At 42.6% G+C, this 26,837-nt stretch overlaps 1 protein-coding gene across 2 annotated transcripts in view; it reads left to right on the forward strand.

Annotated features, from left to right (window-relative positions):
• CCDC102B (coiled-coil domain containing 102B) overlaps positions 1–26,837 on the forward strand; it is a 152,579-nt gene that overhangs the window by 120,895 nt on the left and 4,847 nt on the right. Inside the window, exon 6 of one of the 2 annotated variants that reach the window (XM_068147756.1) lies at positions 8,036–8,073. The exons of the other annotated variant lie outside the window; for it this stretch is intronic. Within the exon in view, the coding sequence (XP_068003857.1) occupies positions 8,036–8,065 (30 nt within the window). The 3' untranslated portion in view covers positions 8,066–8,073. Of the gene's footprint in view, positions 1–8,035; positions 8,074–26,837 lie in introns of those variants that run through there. 2 annotated transcript variants of the gene reach the window in all.

The following is a 26,837-nucleotide window of genomic DNA, read 5'->3' on the forward strand; positions in this document are numbered from 1 at the left end:
GTCCTTTATTTCCACAATATGTGGGAGTAAAATAAAAGTTTCCTTTTTAATAAGAAGCTCTGAAATGTAATAAGTGATACCAGGTACCATAAAATGGGATAAGGGCTAATGCTTGTGTTACAGTCAGGGAACAGGATATCTGTTTAAGTCAGAGAGGTGGATATCTGTCTCTAGCATTTGAGATGAGGGAAAGGGCAAGATTGGTATGTGCCTGGATTACATCTGGAGCAAAATGCTAGACAGACAAGGTTGGTGTTGAGACTTTTATATGGTCAATATAGATTCCTGGTGCCTGATAAAGTGAATTTGTCTCTCGTTGGGGGGTGGAAATACCAACAAAAACAACATCCTAGAATTTCTCCTTGTAGTCCAAATAAACAGGCATCATTTCTGCAGCTGTCCAAACCATAGCTGCTTACTGTATCATTTTCCCCCTCTGGTCCAAGGCTGAATGTTCCATCTGCAAAATGATTGAATTAATTTCATAGGTAAACATTTACCATTTTGTTTTAATGAAGCTGCCCTTCATTAGAGGCTGTCATTCAAAATTAATGTGAGGAGCTCTTGCTGAGATGTCTCAAATGAAGAGCAGAATGACACAGTATTCTTTTTTTTATTCTCCAGGAGTACATATGGTTTTGAAAGGGAAATTGAACACTTTGAACACTTGCAGCAGATTGATGTAATACTTAGTGACATTTTGATACCACTCACTCCTGTCACTCAAAGCATGGCAAACTAAAAGGAGAAAGTACAACAGGAGAAACACTCCAGGCAACAAGCAGAGACACTGCCCATTTTGCCACAACACTAGCAGGAGCATGCAAGAAAGTTTTGGGATTGTTTTGTTGGTTTAAAATAACAATAAGTCAAATTACTGACAAAATCAGTTAATCTACATTTTAAGACAAACAATAGAGGCCTTGAACACAAGCCCTATGAGGAGAGGCTGAGGGAGCTGGGATTGTTTAGTCTGGAGAAGAGGAGGCTCAGGGGAGACCTCATTGCCCTCTACAACTACCTGAAAGGTGATTGTAGCCAGGAAGGGGTTGGTCTCTTCTCCCAGGCAACCAGCACCAGAACAAGGGGACACAGTCTCAAGCTGCGCCAGGGGAGGTTTAGACTGGAGGTGAGGAGGAAGTTCTTCACCGAGCGAGTCATTCGTCATTGGAATGTGCTGCCCAGGGAGGTGGTGGAGTCACCGTCCCTGGAGGCGTTCAAGAGGGGATTGGACGTGGCACTTGGTGCCATGGTCTAGTCATGGGGTCTGTGTTGATAGGTTGGACTCGATGATCCTCGAGGTCCTTTCCAACCTAAGTTATACTGTGATACTGTGATACTGTGAACTGAGCCCATAAGCGTTTAGTGAGCTAGGAGGCAATCTGTAATCAATACTGGACTAATATTTTTGTCCACAATTTTGACTGACAAAGGAAATTAAGGAAAAAAAATGTGAGAAAAAAAGAATTTAGTATTTTTTTCAGCAAATGTTGAGTGTAGAGACATCAACAAGGCTTTCTGATTTATTTGATGAGTAGCAGATCACCAACGCTGTTAACATTACTCAGTAGTGTTGTTAATTTATTTTTCCACTCTTCTCACAGGTATTTACATTTCTGTTCTCTTTAAAAAGACATTGTTATTTCCCTTCATATGCAATCATGACGATTAGAGTATAGGAAGCAGACACACTGGAGGGAAGGGATCCATCCAAAGGGACCTTGTCAGGCTGAGAGCTGGGCCCATGACAACCTAATAAAGTTCAACAAGACCAAGTGGAAGGTCCTGCATCTGAGTTAGGACAATCCCAAGCACCAATATAGGCTGGGCAGGGACTGGCTGGAGAGCAGCCCTAAAGAAAAGGACTTGGGGGTGCTGATGGATGAGAAGCTCAACATGAGCCAGCAGTGTGCACTTGCAGCCCAGAGAGCCAACCAGATCCTGGGCTGCATCAAGAGGATTGAACTGGAGGGAATGGATCCAAGCTAGAAATGGGTAGATTCAGATTAGATGGTAGGAAGTTCTTCCCCGTGAGGGTGGTGAGACACTGGAACAGGTTGCCCAGGGAGGTGGTGGAAGCCTCATCCCTGGTTGTTTTTAAGGCCAGACTGGATGTTGCTGTGAGCAATCTGATCTAGTGTGAGGTGTCCCTGCCCATGGCAAGGGGATTTGAACTAGATGATCTTTGAGGTCTCTTCCAACCCTGACAATTCTAAGATTCTATGATTCTATTTTATGTAGCCATGATATAAGTTGCACACTGTATCATACTTTCTGGAGATCTTCTTTGAGGTATGCATTTTTGTGTCCTTTTTTATAGCATAGTGACGTTCTTGAGTGTCTGCTTGTCAAGGTGAGGAACTACTTGCAGCTGCTCTCCTACCAACTGAGTTTATATATTGACACACTGTCAAAATTTACATATAATAATTAGCATTGTTTAGTTTGATTAAAGCATGCATCTGCTCCTGAAAATTATGATGCTTCTGATCTATTTTGCTGTTTGCTCTCATTACAATGACAATCCATTGCTAGTAATTAGGTTATTGTTTACTTCACGACCTGAAAGCAAGCAGTAGACACCTGCCTTCAGCAGCATCTGCATGCACCTACCATCTGTTCTTCTCAAGTGGTCATGAAGCTTAATATGTAAATTTTTTCCTTTTTTTCTGAATGAAAATAGGAAATTCTTGAACTCTCGAAATTATTGAATTTCTCAGGAAATTCAAGTTTTCATTTCTTCTTTTGCATTTCATAATAATTTCCAAAAGAACAGTCTGTGGTAAAAGGTAGAGAGGATGTGAAGGCGATCTGGCTGCGACATCTGTCACCCCATTGATCGCCAGGGTTGATCTGGCTGGCTAGGCGGGTGTCCCCTTCCTCCCTCACCGCTCCATGTGCGTCCCTCCTGAAGCTGCGTGCTCGCTCAAAGAAGACGACCTTCCCCGATAGAGACGGTACCGTTCGACGGTCGAGGGTATACAGTAGCTGCGCTCCCCTGAAAGCTCAAGGTCCATTTGTGGGAGAGAGAACATAGGGTAGTCAAGCTTCCAAGACTGCAGACACATCCAAGTGACTGGACAGATGGGCAGAATCCAATGGGATGGCATTCAATGAGTCCAAGTGCCGAGTGCTGCACTTTGGCTATGGCAATCCCATGCAGAGCTACAGGCTGGGGTCAGAGAGGCTGGAGAGCTCCCAAACAGAGAGGGACCTGGGGGTGCTGATCGACAGCCGCCTGAATATGAGCCAGCAGTGTGCCCAGGTGGCCAGGAGGGCCAATGGCATCCTGGCCTGCATTAGGAATAGTGTGGCCAGCAGGAGCAGGGAAGTCACTGTGCCCCTGTACTCTGCTTCTCTTAGACTGCACCTTGAGTCCTGTGTCCAGTTCTGGGCCCCTCAGTTTAAGAAGGACATTGAAACACTTGAACATGTCTAGAGAAGGGCAACAAGGCTGGTGAGAGGCCTTGAGCACAAGCCCTATGAGGAGAGGCTGAGGGAGCTGGGATTGTTTAGCCTGGAGAAGAGGAGGCTCAAGGGTGACCTCATTGCCCTCTACAACTACCTGAAAGGTGGTTGTAGCTGGGAAGGAGTTGGTCTCTTCTCCCAGGCAACCAGCACCAGAACAAGGGGACACAGTCTCAAGCTGCACCAGGGGAGGTTTAGACTCAAGGTGAGGAGGAAGTTCTTCCCTGAGCGAGTCATTCATCATTGGAAAGGGCTGCCCAGGGAGGTGGTGGAGTCACCATCCCTGGAGGCATTCAAGAGGAGATTGGACGTGGCACTTGGTGCCATGGTCTAGTCATGGGGTCTGTGTTTATAGGTTGGACTCAATGATCCTCAAGGTCTCTTCCAACCTTAGTTATACTGTGATACTGTGATACTACTGTGAAACCAAAACTTTCTGTAATCTTTGTATTTATTTTTGTATCAGGCTGTATCAAGAGGATTGTGGCCAGCAGGTCAAGAGAGGTGATTCTTCCCCTCTATTCTGCTCTTGTAAGACCCTACTTCAAAAACTGCATCCAGTTCTGGTATCGCCATCAAAACAGCAGGGAATTATTGCATGGAGTCCAGAGGAGGGCCACAAAGATGATCCTAGGGCTGGAACAGCATCTGCTATGAGGACAGGCTGAGGGAGCTGGGGTTGTTCAGCCTGGAGAAGAGAAGATTCCAGGTTGACCTTATAGCTGCTTCCCAGTTCCTAAAGGGATACTACAGGAAGGCTGCACAGGGACTTTTTATGAGGGTTTCTAGGGACAGGAAAAGGGGGAATGGTTTGAAGCTCAGAGAGAGAGAGTAGGTTTAGACTGGATCTTAAGAAAAAATTCTTTGGTACAAGGGTGGGAATTTCCAATATGTTGTCCATAGGTACTGTGTCCATAGCACCCCTCCCTGGAGCAGCCAAGTCCAGTGAAGAGGCATCCCTGACTCATTCATGTTTATAAAGATGTGAAGGGTGAGTGTCAGAAGGAGAGAGCCAGTGATGTACAATGACAGGACAAGAGGCAATGTTTGCAAGCTTGTTCAGAGGAGGTTCCACATGAACATAAGGAAAAAGATTTTCACTGTGAGGGTGAGAGCACCCTGGAACAGGTTTCCCAGAGAGGCTGTGGAGTCTCCTTCACTGGAGACATTCCAAACCCACCTATATTCCTGTGTGAGCTGCCCAAGGTGAACATGCTCTGGCAGGGTTGTTGGACTGGATGATTTTTTGGAGGTCCCTTCCAACCTCTGACATTCTGTGATTCTGTGATTAAAGTGTGGGCATTAAAAAATCTAAAACATCTTTCTTAAAGAAAGACAGCAAGGGCAGGTACTTGATGTATTCATCTTTGGTTTATATTTCACCTTACTCCTACTTCACCCTCCCTAGGCTCTTAATATAGGAGAACCTAAGGAATAGAGAGAGGAAAGAGGTTGGCTGTGTTGGCTGCATCAGGAGAAGTGTGGCCAGCAGGTTGAGGGAGGTGATCCTCCCCCTCTACTCAGCCCTGGTGAGACCCCACCTGGAGTACTGTGTCCAGTTCTGGAACCCCTATTACAAGAGGGATGTGGAGGTGCTGGAAGGTGTCCAGAGAAGGGCCACAGAGATGATCAGAGGGCTGGAGCACCTCTCCTATGAGGACAGACTGAAGGAGTTGGGGCTGTTCAGTCTGCAGAAGAGAAGGCTCCAAGGTGACCTAATTGTGGCCTTCCAGTATCTGAAGGGGGCCTACAGAAAGGCTGGGGAAGGACTTCTCAGGATCTCAGGTAGTGATAGGACTAGGGGGAATGGAATGAAGCTGGAGGTGGAGAGATTCAGGCTGGATGTGAGGAGGAGGTTCTTCAGCATGAGAGTGGTGAAACCCTGGAATGGGTTGTCCAGGGAGGTGGTCGAGGCCCCGTCCCTGGAGGTGTTTAAGCCCAGGCTGGATGAGGCTCTGGCCAGGCTGATCTAGTGTGGGGTGTCCCTGCCCATGGCAGGGGGGTTGGAACTAGATGATCCTTGTGGTCCCTTCCAACCCTGACTGATACTATGATACTATGATAATGGAATGTACATTTTATTATTTAGTAATGGTTTCTAGCCTCACACAAGCATAAAATTGGCATTCACTATTCTTAGTTAATCTGCAATTTTTCATCTAAATACTGGCTTAATGATAAACCAAAAAAATGGACAAATGGGTACTGCTACAGGAAGCATTCTGCTTAGTCTTAATGTATTATTAAAGGGTTGTGTTTTTTATCTCTCTGCCCACTTTTTAAAATGAATAAGTGAAGAATGGTGTGAACATGAAAGATGAGAAAGGGAAGCAGCAAGATGTTCATGGGAATTCCAGTTTACATTGTTAAAGTGCTAATCCTAATTTTAGACAACTTTCATCAGTATAAGTAAAAATGGATGTAGTGCTTCATGTAAGTTTTGTCTCAGGAAATCACAAAGGTGAAAAATGCCCATTTAAGGCACGCACTGGATGTATTTAAGTAATTTAAGTTAATTCAGTTGATTTCATAAAGCTGAAGCCTATCAGCATTCAATGAGCATACATAACTAATGAAAAAAAAAATGTTATTTCTATTAAAGATTCTTAATAAGCCATAAAGGGGAGATTGGAAAAAACAAAATTATGGTTGCCCAATGTTAGCATAAATAAAGGGAAAACATGAGAAAATTAAAACCATCTAATCATCTTTTATAGAGATAAAGCCACTTTAAGACCATTAAGAGGAAAAGCTAATATTTTGCTGATAAGATGAAATTTTCTGCCTAATAATTATCTTTCAGGGAACAGTCACATTTTATTAACATGACTCATTAACTCACTGTACTGCTGTGCTAATAGGAAAAGGAGCACAATAACTGAGTATTGATAGTATGAGTTTTTATTAAGAGGGGAAAAAAATAGTATAGTTCCTCATATTCTATAGGAGCAATTTCAAAGTAGATGTATAGTGCAAAAAGGACCTCAATTTTACTCCTGCTTGGAAGGAAGGTAGGAATTCTGCTAAAGAATGTTTTTTGTTCAGGAATCAGCCTGAGAAAATAAACAAGATAATGGGGAGATGTCAGCTGTTAAAACACAGGTTAAAAATCATAGAATTATAGAATGGTTTGGGTTGGAAGGGTCCTCTAAAGGTCATCCAGTCCAACCCCCTCTGCACTCAGCAGGGACATCCTCCACTAGATCAGGTTGCTCAGAGCCCTGTCATGCCTCACCTTGAATATCTCCAGGGATGGGAACCCAACCACCTCCCCAGGCAACCTGTTCCAGTGTTCCATTACCACCATGGTGCAGAATTTGCTCCCAACATCCAATCTAAATCTCCTCTTCTATAAATTCAAACCATTTCCCCTCATCCTATCATTGCCTTTGGAAATAGTCCCTCTACTACCTACTCGTAGCCCTTCTCTGGACCTACTCCTTCAGGTCCATATCTTTCTTGTGTTGAGGGCACCAGAGCTGGATACAGTACTCCAGGTGAAGACTGACTAGACTAAAGTGGCAGAAGTCAGTGAATTCAGCAGAGCCAGATTTCAAGCAATGTTATGCTCATTGAAGTGACATTTCAATAGCAGTGAATTCCAAAAAGCTGATTTCCCAAGCCTTGTGCTTCACAAAAATTGCCAAGCCCATTTCTCCTCTTGGAACAGGGTTTTGAAGAACAGTAACCTTTTCTCCAGGAATGCAGTAGATGGCTTTAGGGGACTAACCACAGTCCATTGCAGTGCTGTGCTGCACACAGCACTTCTCTGACATTAGATTTGTGAGTCTTCCCCTGTTCAGTTAACAATGCATAGCACAGAGGGAGGCTAGACAGAGCATAAAGTAATGGCATGAAACTTGAGCTTATGGAGACTTTTACTGAGAAAAAGAATCTGGGATAAACAGTAAAATAAAAGTAAAATGGAGATGTTTATTGATTGGTGTTTTCCCATGTCCAGTCAGGAGCTGGCTGAGCTTGTGCACAGGCCTATATGAATGTTTATAGTCAAATAAGAGCTCACACTAAAGAGGAAAGTTAGAGTTAAGTGGTGCTTTAAGGCACCAGAAAAAAAGTAAAGAACCACAGAATAATTGTCAGGCTTGGAAGGGAACTCAAGGATCATCCAGCTCCAAACTCCCGGTGCCTTGGGCAGGGACACTTTTCACTAGATCAGGTTGCTTAGAACCACATCCAGCCTGGCCTTAAAAACCTCCAGGGATGAGACTTTCACCACCCCCCTGGGCAACCTGTTCCTGTGTCTCACCACCCTTATGGGGAAGAACTTCTTAGAACTGTTCTGTATATTGTTTTCAGCAGGAAATATTTGTTTTCAAACCAGCCTTTACTTCCTGTAGAGAAAGACCTGACATTTGAGATTTACATCCAGCTAGATATTCGAACACTACTATCATATTTATATCTGATAACCTTGCTTTGCTTTGGCATTTCTAATTTATAGCACAGGCAGTCATCTAAATAATTCAGATTGAATGTTTGCACTTGCAAAGTGGAGAAAGTTGAAAGACTATGAAAGGAAAACCTACAATCTTTTTTTTTTTCCTAGCACCTTCCAATTATGCTTCCAGAAGGCTGAAGGGGAAAAGAGATACCAAATTGTCATCTGGGCATATTAAACAGATTCAGTGCTACACTGCATATCAATGTGAGATTTAACCCCACAAGTGTTAGCTGTGTCACCGCATAAGGTTGTTAACAAATAGTTTCCTGCTATGGAAATACAGAATGAAAACATTTGTAAGGTAAGCAAAATACAAAACACATTATCTATGCCTTTTTTTTTTTAACAGATACATCATAGGTTACTACTGTTATCATGAAGTTCCAGTTAAAATTAATTCTTTCATGAAACAGCATCCTGAAATCTCTTTCTTTCTCAAATAGTGCCCAGCCCTCTTGTTGAAAGGAATTGTTTTACTAGTCTTTTGTTTTATTTCCCTTGATCTTGCTACCCTCTAATTAGAGCAGCCAGCAAAGTGAAAACTATGGCTCCTCTGTGTGAGTTCAAGCAAGGATTGATGAAGGAACTTCCACTCTGAATTTCTGATGGGAGTTATAATCACTGCTTTCTTCACATTGCTGCACTTTATTATAAAAGTTCATAGCTAAAAGCACTGAGAAATTATTCCTGTCGAAATTAAAATTAAAAATAAAATATGAAAAAAAAGCAGAAGCTCAGAAGTGCAGAAAGCAAAGAATTTGACTTTCACCAAAGAAAAAAATTGTAACCTAAGACTAGGTCCTTTAGAAGACTTTGGGGAGGGGGGAAAGTGTGAAATTAACACTACAAACCGAAAAGTGTTATGAAGTGTTCCCAAGGCTAGAGATAGATGTGATTAAATATAGCATTTCACATAAATAATTATGATAATCACTACTGGGACCAACCAGTCCCTCTTTAACACCTTCACTGGTGACATGGACAGTGGCATTGAGGCATGCTCAGTATGTTCTCTGACAGCATCAAGCTGTGTGGTGCAGCAGACGCACTGGCAGGAAGGGATCCATCCAGAGGGACCTTGACAGGCTGTAGAGCTGTGCCCATGACAACCTCATGAGGTTCAACAAGACCAAGTAGAAGGTCCTGCGTCTGGGTCAGGGCAATCTCAAGCACCAACACAGGCTGGGCAGGGACTGGCTGGAGAACAGCCCTAAAGAAAAAGACTTGGCGGTGCTGGTGGATGCAAAGCTACAGGCTGGGGTCGGAGTGGCTGGAGAGCTCCCAAACAGAGAGGGACCTGGGGGTGCTGATCAACAGCCACTTGAATATGAGCCAACAGTGTGCCCAGGTGGCCAGGAGGGCCAATAGCATCCTGGCCTGCACTAGGAATAGTGTGGCCAGCAGGAGCAGGGAGGTCATAGGGCCCCTGTACTCTGCTTTGGTTAGGCTGCACCTTGAGTCCTGTGTCTAGTTCTGGGCCCCTCAGTTTAAGAAGGACATCGAAACACTTGAACGTGTCCAGAGAAGGGCAACAAGGCTGGGGAGAGGCCTTGAACACAAGCCCTATGAGGAGAGGCTGAGGGAGCTGGGATTGTTTAGCCTGGAGAAGAGGAGGCTCAGGGGTGACCTCATTGCCCTCTACAACTACCTGAAAGGTGGTTGTAGCCAGGAAGGGGTTGGCCTTTTCTCCCAGGCAACCAGCACCAGAACAAGGGGACACAGTCTCAAACTGTGCCAGGGGAGGTTTAGACTCAAGGTGAGGAGAAAGTTCTTCACCAAGCGAGTCATTCGTCATTGGAACGGGTTGCCCAGGGAGGTGGTGGAGTCATTGACCCTGGAGGCGTTCAAGGGGAGATTGGACGTGGCACTTGGTGCCATGGTCTAGTCATGGGGTCTGTGTTGATAGGTTGGACTCGATGATCCTCGAGGTCCTTTCCAACCTAAGTGATACTGTGATACTGTGATACTATGATACTGTGATACTATGATACTGTGAAACTCACCAGTGTGCACTTGCAGCCCGGAAAGCCAACCACATCCTGGGCTGCATCAAAAGAAGTGTGGCCAGCAGGTTGAGGGAGATTATTCTCCCCCTCTACTCCACTCTGGTGAGACCCCACCTGGAGCACACGTGTCCAGTTCTGGGGACCCTATTACAGGAAGGATCTGGAGGTGCTAGAATGTTTACAGAGAAGAGCCAGGTTGCCCAGGGAGGTGGCAGAAGCCTCATCCCTGGGTGTTTTTAAGGCCAGGCTGGATGTGAGCACCTGACCTAGTGTGAGGTGTCCCTGCCCATGGCAGGGGGGTTGGAACTGGACGATCCTTGCAGGCTCTTCCAACCCTGACAATTCTGTGATTCTAAAATTAAATGTAGTTTGTTAACAACAGCCTCATCTTCACATTAGGCATAGCATGGTGTTGTTTACTGTATTCCTACCCATCATTAGTCAGATAAGGTTCTGTGTTTGCAAATTAGAACAGAATAGAATAGAATAGAATAGAATAGAATAGAATAGAATAGAATAGAATAGAATAGAATAGAATAGAATAGAATAGCATTCACCAGGTTGGAAAAGATCTTCAAGATCACTGAATCCAACCTATCACCCAACACCACCTAATCAACTAAACCATGGCACTAAGTGCCTCATCCAGGCTTTTCTTAAACACCTCCAGTGATGGTGACTCCACCACCTCCCTGGGCAGCCCATTCCAATGGCCAATCTCTCTTTCTGTGAAGAGCTTCTTCCTAACATCTAGCCTAAACCTCCCCTGGTGCAGCTTGAGACTGTGTCCTCTTGTTCTGGTACTGGTTGCCTGGGAGAAGAGACCAACCCCATCCTGGCTACAACCTCCCTTCAGGTAGTTGCAGACAGCAACTACATAGAAGGAAATAAGTTTGTCACTGGAATTTTGTTCTTAATGATTTTCACTTAGGAGATGCTCCTGTTTTTCAGCAATACCTGTTCCTTACAAAGTATTACACTCTGAAATTTCCTGTGTGCTCCTATCACCTTCTAATAGCTCAAGGATGAGAATCTCCACCAGGAGACCATGGTTTGGGTTTCTGCTCTGCTTCACTCTATCTGCAATTTGCTACTCTAACTCTGAAGCTGAAAACCAAATGTTGGAGCCCTTGCTTGAGTACATTTCTCCAGCCTTGTTTCTGTGGTAACCTTTCCTGTCTGTCAAATCATATTCAGTGTATTCAAGTAGAGATCTCTTATTTTGCAAATAGTAATTGTAATCATATTTCAGTTATAAAAAAGAGCTCATCTCTAGAGCTATTTGGGTCATATTCTTGAGTCACAGAACAGTACATATTTATTTTAAGTTATCTCTGATGCAGTGGAGTTACTCAACAACAAATTAATTGAATAAATAAACTGAGATGTTCTCTTATAGTGATACTCTACGAAAAGCATTTGCTCAGAGGTTTGGCTCTAGTTTGCAAATTAACCACCAACATGACTCTTAGAGATAATGTGGTGACTGGGAAAACAAAACCAAGATATGCATACTATGTCAGCCTGAAACCTTTCTGCAGTAAACAAGCAAGTTGTAGTCTCTCTCTGAGTTTTGCTCTTCCCTTACACAGTCATCTTCAAACCACCTTCATTTTACCATTAGGAAGCTCTCCTATGAGGGCAGGCTGACAGAGTGGGTTGTTTAGTTTGGAGAAGAGAAGGCTCCAATGAGACCTTATTGTGGCCTTCCAATATCTGAAGGGGGCTACAAGAAAGCTTTAGAGGGACTTTTTAGGGTGTCAGGTGGTGATAGCACTGGGGGGAATGGATCCAAGCTACAGGAGGGGAGATTTAGATCAGACATTAGGAAGAATGCAGTGCTCCAGTCCGTTAAACATGCTTGGACTGTCTCTCCCAGATCTCTGCCCCTCTTGAACTGGAGATCCCAGAAATGGATGCAATATTCCAGGTGGGGCCTCACCAGGGCAGAGTAGAGGGGGAAGAGAACCTCCCTTGATCTGCTGAACAAACTCTTTTAACATGTTGAGTTTTGGGCCTCGCACTACAAGAAGACATTGAGGTGCTAGAGCATGTCCAGAGAAAGGCAACAAAACTCATGAAGGGTCTAGGGAAAATGTCTGGTGAAGAACAGCTGAGGGAACTCATGTTGTTTGGTGTGGAAAAGATGAGGCTGAGGAACAATCTCATTGCTCTCTAGAACTCCCTGATAGGAGGTTGCAGTGAGGTAGAGGTCAGTCTCCTCTCTCTAGTATCAGGTGACAAGACAAGAGGAAATGGCCTGAAATTGTGCCTTGTGTGTGATTTTCTGCTCTATAAGCTCCAGAGTCATATTCTTCCATGTGCTGGATGTCATCACCAAATCTTGAGCGTTAAAACACTGCTGGTGTTTTGTTTTGCTTTGTTTTAATTATGCATGCATAAAGTTCTTTTACTGAGTCTATTACAATTATTTTTTTTTTCCACCTTATTTTGTTTAATTAAAAGTTTGGTGAGTAGGAAAGTCGTGCTCACGCAGTTCTTTAAAATTAACATGAGCTGCAAGTGCTTGCAGTAAACAATGATTAAAATGTATGAATCAAAAGGATAGTTGCTGGCTTGGTTGGTTGGGGTTTGTTTCTTTTTTTTCTTTTTGGTAATTTACAGTTATCAACTAAACACAAAATTATGTGCTGCCTGTAGCAGAGCACCATATAATTACTGTCAGGAGTAACACCACTCAGCCTGCTGAGGGAGAAGGCTGAGTTTTGGGTTGTTGTGGGGTTTGGGTTTTTTTTTCTCTTTATTCCACTCTAATAGCTGTGTTTATGTATTAAGCTGCCAGGCTGTCTGATTAAGTTATTGTGGTGGATATTGCCTTCTTCAGAGCTAAATGGTTTTGGAATAGCTGGGGTGCTGGCTTTGTTTTGTGTCTGTATTGTTAGGGGATTTGTGTGGTTTGTTTTGTGACACGGAGAGCAACAACAAACCCCCAGCTCTTTTCATTTCTGATGTCGTTGAAGTAGGTTTGCATCACAGCATGGGAAAAGATTTTTGCATGTATTGACTTGAGAGAGAACATACTGCAGGCTGCTTGACTTACTCCCACTCTTGTAACCCTGAGTGGTGTCTTATTCTCCCCCCAAAAACCACCCAATTACTTACTTAAATCTTTAGCAAAGCAGTTTAAGATAATAAAACCCTTGCCAAACTTAGAAAACTCATTTAATCATTAGCCTGACAGCTCTCCTCTAATGTAGTTTGGTGACAACATAGCATACAGAAAAAAAATGTTGCTTGCTCAGTGTGCAATGATGTAAAAACCTACCTATGTATAACTCAAAACCTTAGTTCAAAAAAGTAAGTGTAGTCACGAAGCAGAAGTTGTAACATCAGCTGTGTGAGTTCAGAGTGGCTGTTCTTACCAAATATTTCAGGGAAAATTGTGGTTTACAGTTCAGAAATCCCAGTTTTGTTGCTAAGAGAGAAGTACTATGACTATGGCTATGATTATGAGTATGGCTATGGCTATATGGCTATGATTATGACTATGGCTACAACCATGGCTATGACCCTGGCTTTGGCTATATGGCTATGATTATGACTACAACTATGGCTATATGGCTATGATTATGACTATGGCTACAACCATGGCTATGATTCTGGCTATGGCTATATGGCTATGATTATGACTACAACTATGACTATGGCTATAGATATGCCTATGACTATTACTGCAACTCTCAAGCTTTCCTTCTTCTCTTCCCCACCATCACTCTTCCCCCCTTGCTCACTCTGTGTCTTCCCCCCTCAGTCTATTTCCCTGTTTTCATTTTCTAAGCTTTTCAATGCCATAGATCTCCAGCTTCAATACTGCTTTTTATCAGCTGTATCAGCGGCAGAAGAACCAGATTGTAAATCACCAGGTATCTAACATGGTTGAGTTATCCCTGTTTATTTAAAGCTCACAGGACACTGAGCTACTCAGGCTGGTTGAGCAGTTAGTTATTCACACTTAAAACACCTTGCCCATACCTACTAATTGCCATATGCCTTTCCTATAAATGCCATAGGATTTGTATTTTATGTCAAGCAGAAATGACACCAGAAATGACGTTGGATTTCTTTTAGTCTAAGTTAATTTATCTCATGATATTGACCTGCTTGTATAAATATCATAATCTGGAAAATTAACATTTAATCCCCAGAACACCAGTGAGGCTTGCATGTATAAACTACTGCAAAAGATGACCAACATGAGGAAAACTTTTTATTTCACATGTATTAGATGAAGATCTATTTCTATACTGTGACCACAAGTAAGAAAACTATGTAAGTGAAAACACTCTGTGAACAAATAATCAGAGAATGGCTCAGGTTGGAAGAGACCTGAGAGATCATCTACTCCAACCTCTCTGTCATGAGCAGAGGTGACTCTCAACTAGACCAAGGCCTCATCCAGTCTGGCTTTAAACACTTCTAGGGAGGGGGCATCCACAAGCAATCTGCGCAGCCTATTCCAGATTCTCACCACCCTTGTACTGAAGAACTTCCTCAGCTCCAGTCTAACCCTCAGCCTCAAACCATTCCTCCTTGTGCTGTTGCTAGATACCCTCATGAAAAGTCCTTCTCCAGCCTTCCTGCAGGATCCCTTCAGCTATTGGAAGACAGCTCTTAGGTCCCCCTGGCATATTCTTTTCTCCTGGCTGAACAACCCCAGCTCCTAAGCGTACCCTCATAGCAAAGGTGCTCCAGCCCTTGGATCATCCTTGTGGTCCTCTTCTGGACTCAGTGGGTTTGACTTTGGTATATGAAACCAGACTGGAGGCAGGGGGAGGATGTTTTTCTAATCACCTATTAAAAAGTGTAGAAAATTCTTTGATATGAATGTTAGAAGTTAAATAAGGTAGACATTTTAAAGGTTCTTTAAAAGTTAGGGTGGAAGAATCTGTCAGAATAAGATCTTCCTTTTTGGAGAAAATCATGGAAAGTGGATATTCCCTCTTCTTAGCTTTACCAAAGGGTATTATTCTTTTTGGTATTCCTAGTGTCCAAGAATATTAATGCAATTCCTACTGGAATTTTTGTCAGTAAAAAGGTAGCTGATTTTTCTTTTTGCTACAATGCAATTGTGTTTAACAAAAATTAATAGAGTTTACAAGTAAAAGCTATTTTATTCCAACATCTAAAAGGTTTATTCCAACATCTAAAAGGTTTATTCCAACATCTAGAAGGTTTATTCCTATGACCCTAAGGAAATTGCATCTTCTAGGCTCATAGATTTGTTTTCTTGGATAAATTATCCTAGCCAAAACTTTTAGAAGCTTGTCACTTAAGACAATTAAACTAAAAGAGGGAAAGCACCCAAGTAAGAGCTTGTAGTGCTTTATGTGTATCTTCTCTGTTTGCATCTTGCCCCTTATAATTCCGTGTGAGATCTGGAATTATCTCAGGGGCTAATGAAGGCCAAACTACCCTGGCAGGACTGTGTCAGTATGACAAGTGCTGTTTATTTTTACCACAGGGAATTAAAAGTACCAGTTTTATTTCTTTGCCTGCAGTATCTTCCACACCACTGCCGACTGCTCCTGATTATCTTAGACTGTCTGACTGAAATATTTATTTGCTTATTGGCTCAGAACCTCCAGCCGTGTTTTGCCTCTCTGAAACTGGCATTAATGTCACCCATTGGCTTTGATAATTAAATTGTACACCTGTTCAAAAATAAGCACCAGATTGTTAATGATTCTTGGCCATCACACTACCAGTAGTTTTCCAACAATATTTCTCTTCAAACTGTCAGAACAGTTTTGTCTTCTCCTAATTGTGACATGAAATATCCAAGTCTTCCGTGACAATATATAGATAAACATTGAGTATCTGGAATATCAATAGCACTGTAGCTGAAGTGGGAGACCTGCTGAAAAGAGAGTCAATCTCATTAAGAGTTTCTGTAATTAATCAGCTCCTAATTTCTCTTAATAGGATATGTTTAATTTTCCTAATTTCTGCAAAGATATGACCACCCTACATATAACTGAATCACTGGAGTTGAAGTGATTATAGCAAACTGAAATCCATCACATCATAGTCTCTGAGAAAAATAACTTTATATTGATAATTGCAGCGTTCCCAAGCAGTGCTGTGTCATTTTAATGAACCTAGGAAGCAGTCTGAGAAGCAACCACATTTCTATCCAGGCATAAAACTCAGAGACTACGATTTTTGTTACTGTGTGGGATTTTGTGGTTTGGGGTTTTTTTATCAACATAGCAACCATGACTGACAGGAGCCTAGAACTGTCAAAGTATCCACATGAAAAAAAGTGGAAAGAAGTAGCTGGAGAAATATGATGGAATGACACATATATTACAACGTTAATGTGTCTGATCAACAGAGGATGAAATAAATCAGGAGCAATGTGAAAATGCCAAGAAGGAGAAACTTCTTAGAAACAAAGCACAAGTGTTAGAAGTGCAAAAATTGCTACTATAACGCTGCCATATCACAGTAAAACCAAAGATCAATCACATGTAATACTCTTCATTATGTAACTAGCATCTTTACATCACAATCAGCCTATTGTCAGGAAGTACCTGAAAATGGGCTACAAGAAATCCAGGGAGAGACTTTTTAGAGGGGCTTGTAGTGATAGGATGAGAGGGAATGGATTGAAGCTTGAGAAAGACTCAGACTGAAGATTAGAAAGAAATTCTTTGCAGTAAGGGATTGGGTTGCCCAGGGAGGTTGTGGATGCCTCCTTCCTGGAAGTGTTCAAGGCCAGGTTGTATGAGACCTTGAGACATTGAGCCCATGGCACGTGGGTGGGAACTAGTTGGTCTTCAAGGTTTCTTCCAACCCAAACCACTCTAGGAATCTATATTTCAAACCTGTGGCTCCACTGATGCTAAAGGATAAATTCTCAAACCCATTAGCAAGAATGGAAAGAGATTATCTGTGTGGATGACAAGGCAGAGCCAGCCTCTGTAAAATAAACCATTTGACAAGGGTGCATAAAACTTTTAATTCAAGGATTAAGGCAAATACAGGGAGGTCATTCTGCCCCTGTACACTGCACTGGTTAGGCCACACCTCGAGTACTGTGTCCAGTTCTGGGCCCCTCAGTTTAGGAAGGAGGTTGACTTGCTGGAACGAGTCCAGAGAAGGGCAACAAAGAAGTTGATGAGGGGCTTGGAACACAAGCCCTATGAGGAGAGACTGAGGGAGCTGGGGCTGCTTAGCCTGGAGAGGAGGAGACTCAGGGGTGACCTTATTGCTCTCTACAACTACCTGAAGGGAGGTTGTAAACAGGCAGAGGTTGGTCTCTTCTCCCAGGCAGCCAGCACCAGAACAAGAGGACACAGTCTCAGGCTGTGCCAGGGGAAGTTCAGGCTGGAGGTCAGGAGGAAGTTTTACACAGAGAGAGTGATTGCCCATTGGAATGGACTGCCTGGGGAGGTGGTGGAGTCGCCATGACTGGAGGTGTTCAGGAGGAGACTTGACAGGGTGCTTGGTTGCATGGGTTAGCTGATTAGGTGGTGTTGGATGATAGGTTGGATGAGATGACCTTGAAGGTCTCTTCCAACCTGTTCTATTCTATTCTATTCTATTCTATTCTATTCTATTCTATTCTATTCTATTCTATTCTATTCTATCCTATTCTATTCTATTCTATCTTTGGACGTGGCACTCGGTGCCATGGTTTACTAGTCTTGAGGTCATGGGTGACATGTTGGACTTGGTGATCTTTGAGGTCTCTTCCAACCGTATTGATTCTATGATTCTATGATCTTCTATTACACAAGCAGATTTTTCCCAGTCAAGCTTTGCTGAAATGTACATATATATATGCTTGAAAAATGGCTGGTTCTATCTGAACCATTGGGTGGATCCTCACACTAAAAATACAGTGGCTCAATCAACAAAGACATCTTGTCAAGCTCTTGCAATACCTGAAGAAGGCTACATCTTCAAACACCAAATCATTTGTTTGGAGTAAAGTATGTGGTATGATTCTATCTTGTCTAACAAGACACTATTATTGCAGCTCATTTTGTTTATAGGATGTATTGGCTTTTCTGAAAATATAAACGCTCTGAGGTTATAAAATTGAATATTTTCAATGTCAAAGTCTGTAGTGTTTTATTTGTTTTCCTGATTGCATAGAACATAGAATCATATAATTGTTAGGACTGGAAGGTACCTCAAGGATCATCTAGTTCCAAGCCCCCTGCCATGGCAGGGACACCTCTCACTAGATGAGGTTGCTCACAGCCACATCCAGCCTGGCCTTAAAAACATCCAGGGATGAGGCTTCTGCCACCTCCCTGGACAACTTGTTCCAGTGTCTCACCACCCTCATGATGAAGAACTTCTTCCTAACATCCAATCTGAATCTTCCCGCTTCATGTTTTGCTCCATTCCCCCCCAGTCTTGTCACTACCTGACACCCTAAAAATTTCCTCCCCAGCTTTCTTGTAGCCCCCTTCAGATACTGGAAGGCCACAATAAGGTCTCCTTGGAGCCTTCTCTTCTCCAGACTGGATAGACCCAATTCTCTCCATCTGTCTGCATAAGAGAGGTGCTCCAGGACAGCATCATCCTGAAGAGGCACTAAGAAAATCCCATCAGCTTTCTCAAGGTTGCTGAAAAGAACTTAGAATTGTTTCTATTTCATTTGATTGTTTTGAAGTGATTAGGTCATTGCTTGAGCAAGTATTTGGTAAAATCACTAACTTTTTTTTTAAGGCAACAAGCAATGAGAACCAATAAGTGTTAAGTTTGTTGATTAAACTTCTTATTGGTGGCAATAATCTCTTTTCTCCAGGGGATTAACTTCATTCAGTGATTGCTATATGCAAGTAAAGATAACCAAGGTGTTACTCCCAAGCTGAACCTAAAGCACTGAATGTTATTGTTAAATACAGGATTAAAAAATATATAATAATAAAAAATCATTTAAAAAAGGAATGTTACCATAACTGCTCTTAAAATGAATCATTGATCATTCCTGAATTTGTTCTGTCACTAAACACAAGCACCATGTGTAGAATGATTAATAGGGTTTACTAGTTTGGTAATTGTGGTGGTTTGAGCCTTAACTGGGATTTAAGAGCTCAGGTGAGGGCAACACTGAGAATCTCTCCCCTGATCCCCACTTCCTCTTTCCCAATAGAGAGGAAAAAGAAAGGGAAGAAGCAAATCCACCAAAAAATAATTTGGAGTTGGCTTGGAAGTAGAGAGGTAAATCATTTTCTTTAAACAATATATATATGTGGGTATATATATATATATATATATGTATATATAAGGGTTCACAAGGATAAGGAACAAGGATGGATGGGGAAAAAAAATATGAATACAAAACCAGACTCTTGGAAGAGGTGTGGTTGTAGCAGGGAGAAGGATCAGGCCTGATCACATGGCAGAGAAGCAGGGAGCCAGCAGCAGTCCTCATCCAGGCAAAGGCAGGAGTTGATAGATAATGGCTGCAGTGTTCTCCTTTTTATAGCCTTGCTAGACAGGGAGGGAGAGTGGAACAGACTAACTCCATTTCCCAGGGGGAAAACCCCCTCCAGGGAGGGCAATACCCTCACAAGCCCTCCCCCCCTGCTTTCAGGATGGGCATAACCCATCACAGTAATTAACCAGTCAGATGCTTTACTGCTAATGCTAAATACAATAATATTGAAGTGTATTTTATGGACAAATAATTTATAGATCGACACTCATTGCATATCATTTATAAAAGACAGACATTGGTCCCAGACATTGGACCAGGCCTCCTAGGGAAGTGGTAAAATCATCATCACTGGAGGTATGTAAAAGATGTGTAGATATGGTGCTTAGGGTCATGGTTTAGTGTCAGGCTGGCTAACCTTGCCAGGTTAACACTTGGACTCAATGATCTCAAAGGTCTTTTCCAACTTAAGGGATTCTATGATTCTACCATTTCAAATTTCATCTTTCCTGCCTGTATCAGAGGAAGTGGATGACCTTATGCTGAACATCATAATTGTGTATCGTGGCCCAGATAAGACAATTGTCTCCAGCTGTAAGAGTTTTTAACCATTTTCTGCAGTCAGCCGTGTGTTTTCCAGATCTTAAGGATTCTTCAGCAGATAATTTGTCATGACAGTTCCTGTGTCAGTAGCTCTATTTTTATTATTATTCCTGGGTGCTTTAATTAAACCTTTTCAGTGTTCTTATCACTTCTCAACACATATTTCAGCTCTATTTTAGTCTAGAGACCAGAAGATTAACTCCCAGCTTTCAGACAGCATTGGGAAGCATTTTCATGAGACAGCTTCTTTCAACAGCACTTCCAAAAAGTTCAAGCTTATATTACACACATTTTTTTTGGTTTATAGGGTAAAATGTTTGTCATCCATCAGCTCCATACTTGAAAGCCTCCTGCTGTGATTTGCATTTACTGTCACTTGCCAAAAAAATAAAAGTCTTAGTGTATGTTATTCATTTTTCTTGGAAGAAGCTTCTGAGATGCTTTCAAATAATGGATTTTGTCTGCTTGCCCACTCTGGAGTCATGTTTACAGATAAAGTAACAAAGCAGAGGGGGGGCAGGGAGGAAGGAAGCATTTTGAAGAATCATTTGGTCACCATTACCACTTCAAATTCTATGGCAACTTTCAGGCACTGCAATCTGAGCAAATTCACCAAGCTGTGGTATCATCTCATCACAGCAGTACACATCTAGTGTGTTCCTTTCAGGGATGCTTTCAGTGCTTCATTCATAAGATGACATTACCACTAAGGGACATCTTTCCCTTCCCAGTACAGTGGCACTTATCATAAAAATTCCCAAGTGATAATTGTGCCAAAATAAAAGACTATAAAAGAAAAGTGGCATTAACATTATTGATATTGAGGTGTTTAAGCCCAGGCTGGACGAGGCTCTGGCCAGCCTGATCTAGTGTGGGGTGTCCCTGCCCATGGCAGGGGGGTTGGAACTAGATGATCCTTGTGGTCCCTTCCAACCCTGAATGATACTATGATACTATGATACTATGATATTATTGGTATGTTGTTTCTAAATGTCTAATTTCTAAGAGGAAAGACTTGAGAAGACTTACAAGTTCTTAACACCACTAAAATGTTCCATGGAAATGGAGCACTGTGTCCAGCTCTGGTGCCCCCAGCATAAGAAGGATATCAAACTGCTGGAGCAGGTCCAGAGGACACCACAAAGATGATCAGAGGGCTGGAGAGCTTCCCCTATGGGGACAAGATGAGAGAGCTGGGACTGTTCAGCCTAGAAAAGAGAAGGCTCCAGGGGGACTTAGCAGCCTTCTGGTAACAGAAGGGGACCTCATAGAAAGCCAGGAAGGGACTTTTTACAAGAGAGAGGATGAGAGGAAATGGATTGGAGCCTGAGGAAGGCAGATTTAGACTGGAGATTAGGAAGAACTTCGTTCCAGTGAGGGTGGGGAGACACTGGAACAGGTTACCCAAGGAGGTTGTGGATGGCCCCTCCCTGGAGGTGTTCAAGGCCAGGTTGGATGAAGCCTTGAGGAAGACAATTGATCCAGAAGTGTGTTGAGAATTAGTATGTTGTGAATGTAATTGAGATGTGGACAACTTCAGGCATAATTTCTCACTGGAAAATTCAAATACCACATATTATTTTTTCCAATAGGAAATCAAAACTATGAATGCTATTTGGCAAGTAAAAATTTGTTGTTCTAACACATTGGTAAGTAAAGAAAATGCTGTTCCAAGATATGGACAAGGAAAGCAAGAAGAGTCTTATCTAAGTGTGTTTTCCTTCTTGTCTCTGTTTGCTTTACTCTTTGCCTGCTTTTTTCTTTGCCTGCTTTTTTCTTTGCCTGCTTTTGTCTTTGCCTGCTTTTGTCTGCTTTGCTGCCATTTAGGGCTCTGTGCTCTCCCCTTCCTGTTTACATACTTAAGACAATTTTGCTAGTCTTGAGAGCCCTTGTACTGTTTTATCAGACATGGTAGGTCCCAAGATAATGAAACCTTCATGTCACCAGATTACCATCACCATTTCAGCCCCCACATGATTTCAGCAGTCAGAACCTTACAAACCACAGAGCTAGAGATTAATGCTTTGTGATATTTGAAACTGAGGTTCAAGCTCCCAGTCAGATAATTTCCTAGCTGCATGCTATGTTTAACACCTTGTGAGATAGTAGCCACTATCATGTCAGAATGTGAAGCTGGGAGCAGAATAAGTAATGTGAACATTCCCATTCTGCTTCTCAGCCTCACCAGTTCTAAAAGCAATGTTTTCAGAGTGTTGCAGAGCTCACAATCACAGCACAGCAGTGATGCACAGCCTTAGTTTTTACTCCATCCAGTTCAGTTAGAGAGATATCAGACCTTAATGATATCCAAGATGAACAATGTTTGGTGTCTAAGGCAGAATGTGGTGTATGGCAGAACTCCCCAGTGCCTCCCAAACTCGCAGAATTTTCATTCAATACCTATAACTAAGAGGCACAATGTCGAATCATACTGTAGTATAGCAAGTTTGGGTTTTTTTCCCACATTTCAAGTGCTTTTTAACCACTTCAACCATTAAATGGTTAATTTTGTTGTTTATGCCTGGTTTGAGGCTTACTTTGAAAATAGCTTCATTTTCAGATTAAGCATTAGTGGACTTTCAGGGTCCAACAGCAGCCTTTCGGTACCTTGAGAGGGACCTACAAGAGAGCCAAGAAGGGACTTTTTACAAGGACTTGTAGTGATAGGATGAGAGAGAATGGATTGAAGCTTTAGAAGGGCAGAATGAGAGTGGAGATCAGAAAGAAATTCTTTACGGTGAGTGTGGTGAGACACTGGAACAAGTTAGCCAGGGAGGCTATGGATGCATCCCTGCTGGAGGTGTTCAAAACCAGGTTGGATGAGTCCTTAAGCAACCTGGGCTGGTGGAAGATGTCCCTGTCCATGGCAAGGGAGTTGGAACTAGATGACCTTCAATGTGCCATAGTTTCAAGACAAATTTGGGTGGAGAACAAGTGGACAAGGGGTGGGGGATAAGGAGAGTTAATGTCTGCTAGAGAGTTAAATACTTTTCATACCTCTAAGAAGTGAAAGGCAAGTAATGAAGATGCATGTTGAGCAACTGTTAAAAAGTTAAGTATTCTGAAAAGGTAAATGGAACTATATTGAAGCTGGCAACCATGTAATTACTGGGAAGGGAAATGATTGTGCTTTTTATTGGCCTGGAGATTATGTCAGTGAAAATATTACTGCAGAAACTGGATCTTAATGCATAAAAAAAGAAATAAGAAATGAGCTTGTGCCAAGTGTGCTTTATTATTCTTTCTTTTTTTTGTTCTGCTATTAAAAAGAAATTCCCATAGACAAAAAGCCTTCCATGCAAATCACACCTCTTAAAGCAGAAAGGAGTGTCTATATTATTGAAATGAGAGTAGTGGAGCAGTGAAACGAGTTGCCTGGGGGGTGGTTGAGGCCCCATCCCTGGAGATATTCAAGGTGAGGCTCAACAGGGCTCTGGGCAACCTGATCTAGTGGAGGATGTCCCTGCTGGCTGCAGAAGGGGTTGGACTAGATGACCTTTGGAGGACCCTTCCAACCCAGACCATTCTATGATTCTATGGCAGCTTCTCTGTAAGACCAGGAGAAATGTTCCTGTGTTCAGAAATCAGCAGGCATTTTGTAAAGAAATATTAAAGCACGTTACACAAATTATCAATTTATAAGCCTTCAAAAAGCAACTTATAGTGGCTGAGACTACTTATGACTACATGTCTACTTTTCCAGGTAGATTGTCTTCTTTAACAATCAAGTAAACACTTGAACATGTCCAGAGAAGGGCAACAAGGCTGAGGAGAGGCCTTGAACACAAGTCCTATGAGGAGAGGCTGAGGGAGCTGGGATTGTTTAGCCTGGAGAAGAGGAGGCTCAGGGGAGACCTCATTGCCCTCTACAACTACCTGAGGGGTGGTTGTGGCCAGGAAGGGGTTGGTCTCTTCTCCTAGGCAACCAGCACCAGAACAAGGGGACACAGTCTCAAGCTGCGCCAGGGGAGGTTTAGACTCGCGGTGAGGAGGAAGTTCTTCACGGAGCGAGTCATTCGTCATTGGAATGTGCTGCCCAGGGAGGTGGTGGAGTCACCGTCCCTGGAGGCGTTGAAGAGGAGATTGGACGTGGCACTTGGTGCCATGGTCTAGTCATGGGGTCTGTGTTGATAGGTTGGACTCGATGATCCTCGAGGTCCTTTTCAACCTAAGTTATACTGTGATACTGTGATACTGTAATTTAGCTTCCTGGTCATGGGTTGATTGGTTTCTTTTCTTCTCTCATTTTATCTGACAATATAAGAAAAGCCAACCCGTATAGATTAAATTACCTTGATCACTCCTCAGTGTTTCTGATATCTCTTTTCCAATTTTTACTTTTGAATATATTTAAATTTTGAGTGCTTTTGATACAAATGTCAAACACAACAGTTTTGCAGACAACAAGGGCAAAGCCAGTTTGTGTTTAAGCCTAACCACAACAGCAGAAGAGTTGAGGTAAGCTTTGTATTGAAGCTTGAAGACGTTTTCTGCTCTTTTGTTGCAATATGCAAGGATATGCTTACTTATTGGCACAAGTGCATGAGACTGATATATAGAGGAGATATCAGGTGGCTCAGCTGGTAGTGCATAAGACCCTTAGTGGGAAGGTTGTGAGTTCAAGCCTGCAGTGGGCAGTAGTGTCCTCCCTACTCTAGTCATGAGGTCTGTGGTGACAGGTTGGACTCGATGATCTTTGAGGTCCCTTCCAACCTTAGGAATACTGAATCTCAAGTATTTCAAAATATAGCACATTTACTGAATCCTGCATTTTATGGCCTATGAAATGTGGCTCAGCTGGTAGTGCATAAGACCCTTAGTGGGAAGGTTGTGAGTTCAAGCCCGCAGTGGGCAGTAGTGTCCTCCCTACTCTAGTCATGGGGTCTGTGGTGACAGGTTGGACTAGATGATCTTTGAGGTCTCTTCCAACCTTAGTGATACTGAATATGGAAAAAAACCCAACAAACAAATCAGTATTTTCATCAAGTTGTGAAAAGAACTTTTTTCTACATTCTTCCACCTTAAAAGCAGATGATATGGATATTCTGATTTGTTGCAATAGGTTCAGAGTATTCTAAAAACCCAAAGCTGGAATAATCAGAAAGGTTATTGTCAGTTCCCTAAAAAACTGTAATTATCTATTTCTAGTGTCTGTTTAGTTGGGGAGAGTGGATGGATTTTTCTTTGCCTTCTGTCATGAGGTTGAAAGGAAGTAATTCCTTCAGAAATTATTTTTTATTTGGCCATGATGTAACCTGGCATGATCATCTCCTGAAACATCAGAACTGAAGAAAGATGGTATTATGAAAATCAACTCAGCATAACAGTATCACAATATCACAGTATAACTTAGGTTGGAAAGGACCTCGAGGATCATCGAGTCCAACCTATAAACACAGACCCCATGGCTAGACCATGGCACCAAGTGCCACGTCCAATCTCCTCCTGAACGTCTCCAGGGACGATGACTCAACCACCTCCCTGGGCAACCCGTTCCAATGACGAATGACTTGCTTGGTGAAGAACTTCCTCCTCACCTCGAGTCTAAACCTCCCCTGGCGCAGCTTGAGACTGCGTCCCCTTTTTCTGGTGCTGGTTGCCTGGGAGAAGAGGCCAACCCCTTCCTGGCTACAACCACCTTTCAGGTAGTTGTAGAGGGCAATGAGGTCACCCCTGAGCCTCCTCTTCTCCAGGCTAAACAATCCCAGCTCCCTCAGCCTCTCCTCATAAGTATGTCATTAGCTGAGAATTAAGGCAAAACAGTTTAAGAAAAAAACCAGACATTTTTAAAGGTCATCCTGATTCTTACTATGTGCCAGATCAGTGAAATTGGTCTTTTCTTAAAAGGAAATTATTTTTGTTTTGAAAAAACTCACTGTTAATAAGACCTGAATTTATGAAAGAGCATTTGAAAAACTCCTTCTTTGTTAGGAGCCCCCTGCGTAATATTTATCCTATGTGGAAGACTTACTCATCTATTTAATTTCCAGCAATAATTTTCTTGCAGCCCAGAAGGCAAACCATATCCTAGGTTGCATGAGGAGAGTGTCCATCAGGTCAAGAGAGGACGTTCTGCCCCTTTACTCTGCTCTTGTGAGAGCCCTGCCTCAAACCTGCATCTACTTCTGGTGTCCCCAGCACAAGGAGGAGCCAGAGCAACTCCAGAGAAGAGTCACAAAGATGATCCAAGGGCTGGAACACCTCTGCTGTGAGGATAGGCTGAGGGTGCTGGGGTCATTCAGCCTGGAGAAGAGAAAACTTTGGAGAGACCTTAGAGCTACCTTCCAGAGACCTGAAGAGCTTCTACAGGAAGGCTGGAGAGGGACTTTTCATAAGCACATCTAGCAATAAGACAGTGGAGAATGGTTTTAAGGTTAGTGAGAGCAGAGTTAGACCTGATTTTAGGAAGAAGTTCTTCAGTATAAGGGCAGTGAGACTCTGGAACAAGATGCCCAGGGAAGCTGTGGATGTCTCCTCCCTGAGGGTGTTCAAGGTAAGGTTGGGTGAGGCCTTCAGCAGCTGAAGCTAAGAGGTGTCCTTGCCCGTGGCAGGAAGGTTGGAGTAGATGAGCTCTGAGGTCCCTTGCAACCTAAGAGATGTCTTTCAGACATCTTGGTTTCCTTCTCTTCTCCACATGTATAGGTGGCCATTTATCAGCACACAGTCACCTTATAATCTCTTGCTGTATTTTTGCCTCTTATTGACACTTCTGTTAGATACCTACTGCTGTCCTTGGGAAGTCCCTGTTGATTAGAATCAACAACAACCTTGTAATGCCTCTCAGTACCATCATTACAGCAAATTGTTTGGGGTCTTAAATAAGAAGACAATAATAATTACTGTATCATATGCAGCTGCCTTAAAATATTTTACATCTATT

The sequence above is a fragment of the Melanerpes formicivorus genome, unplaced genomic scaffold (genome assembly GCF_026170545.1).
Source record: "Melanerpes formicivorus ecotype bairdi unplaced genomic scaffold, bMelFor1.0.p_v2 SCAF_15, whole genome shotgun sequence".
Lineage (NCBI taxonomy): Eukaryota > Metazoa > Chordata > Aves > Piciformes > Picidae > Melanerpes > Melanerpes formicivorus.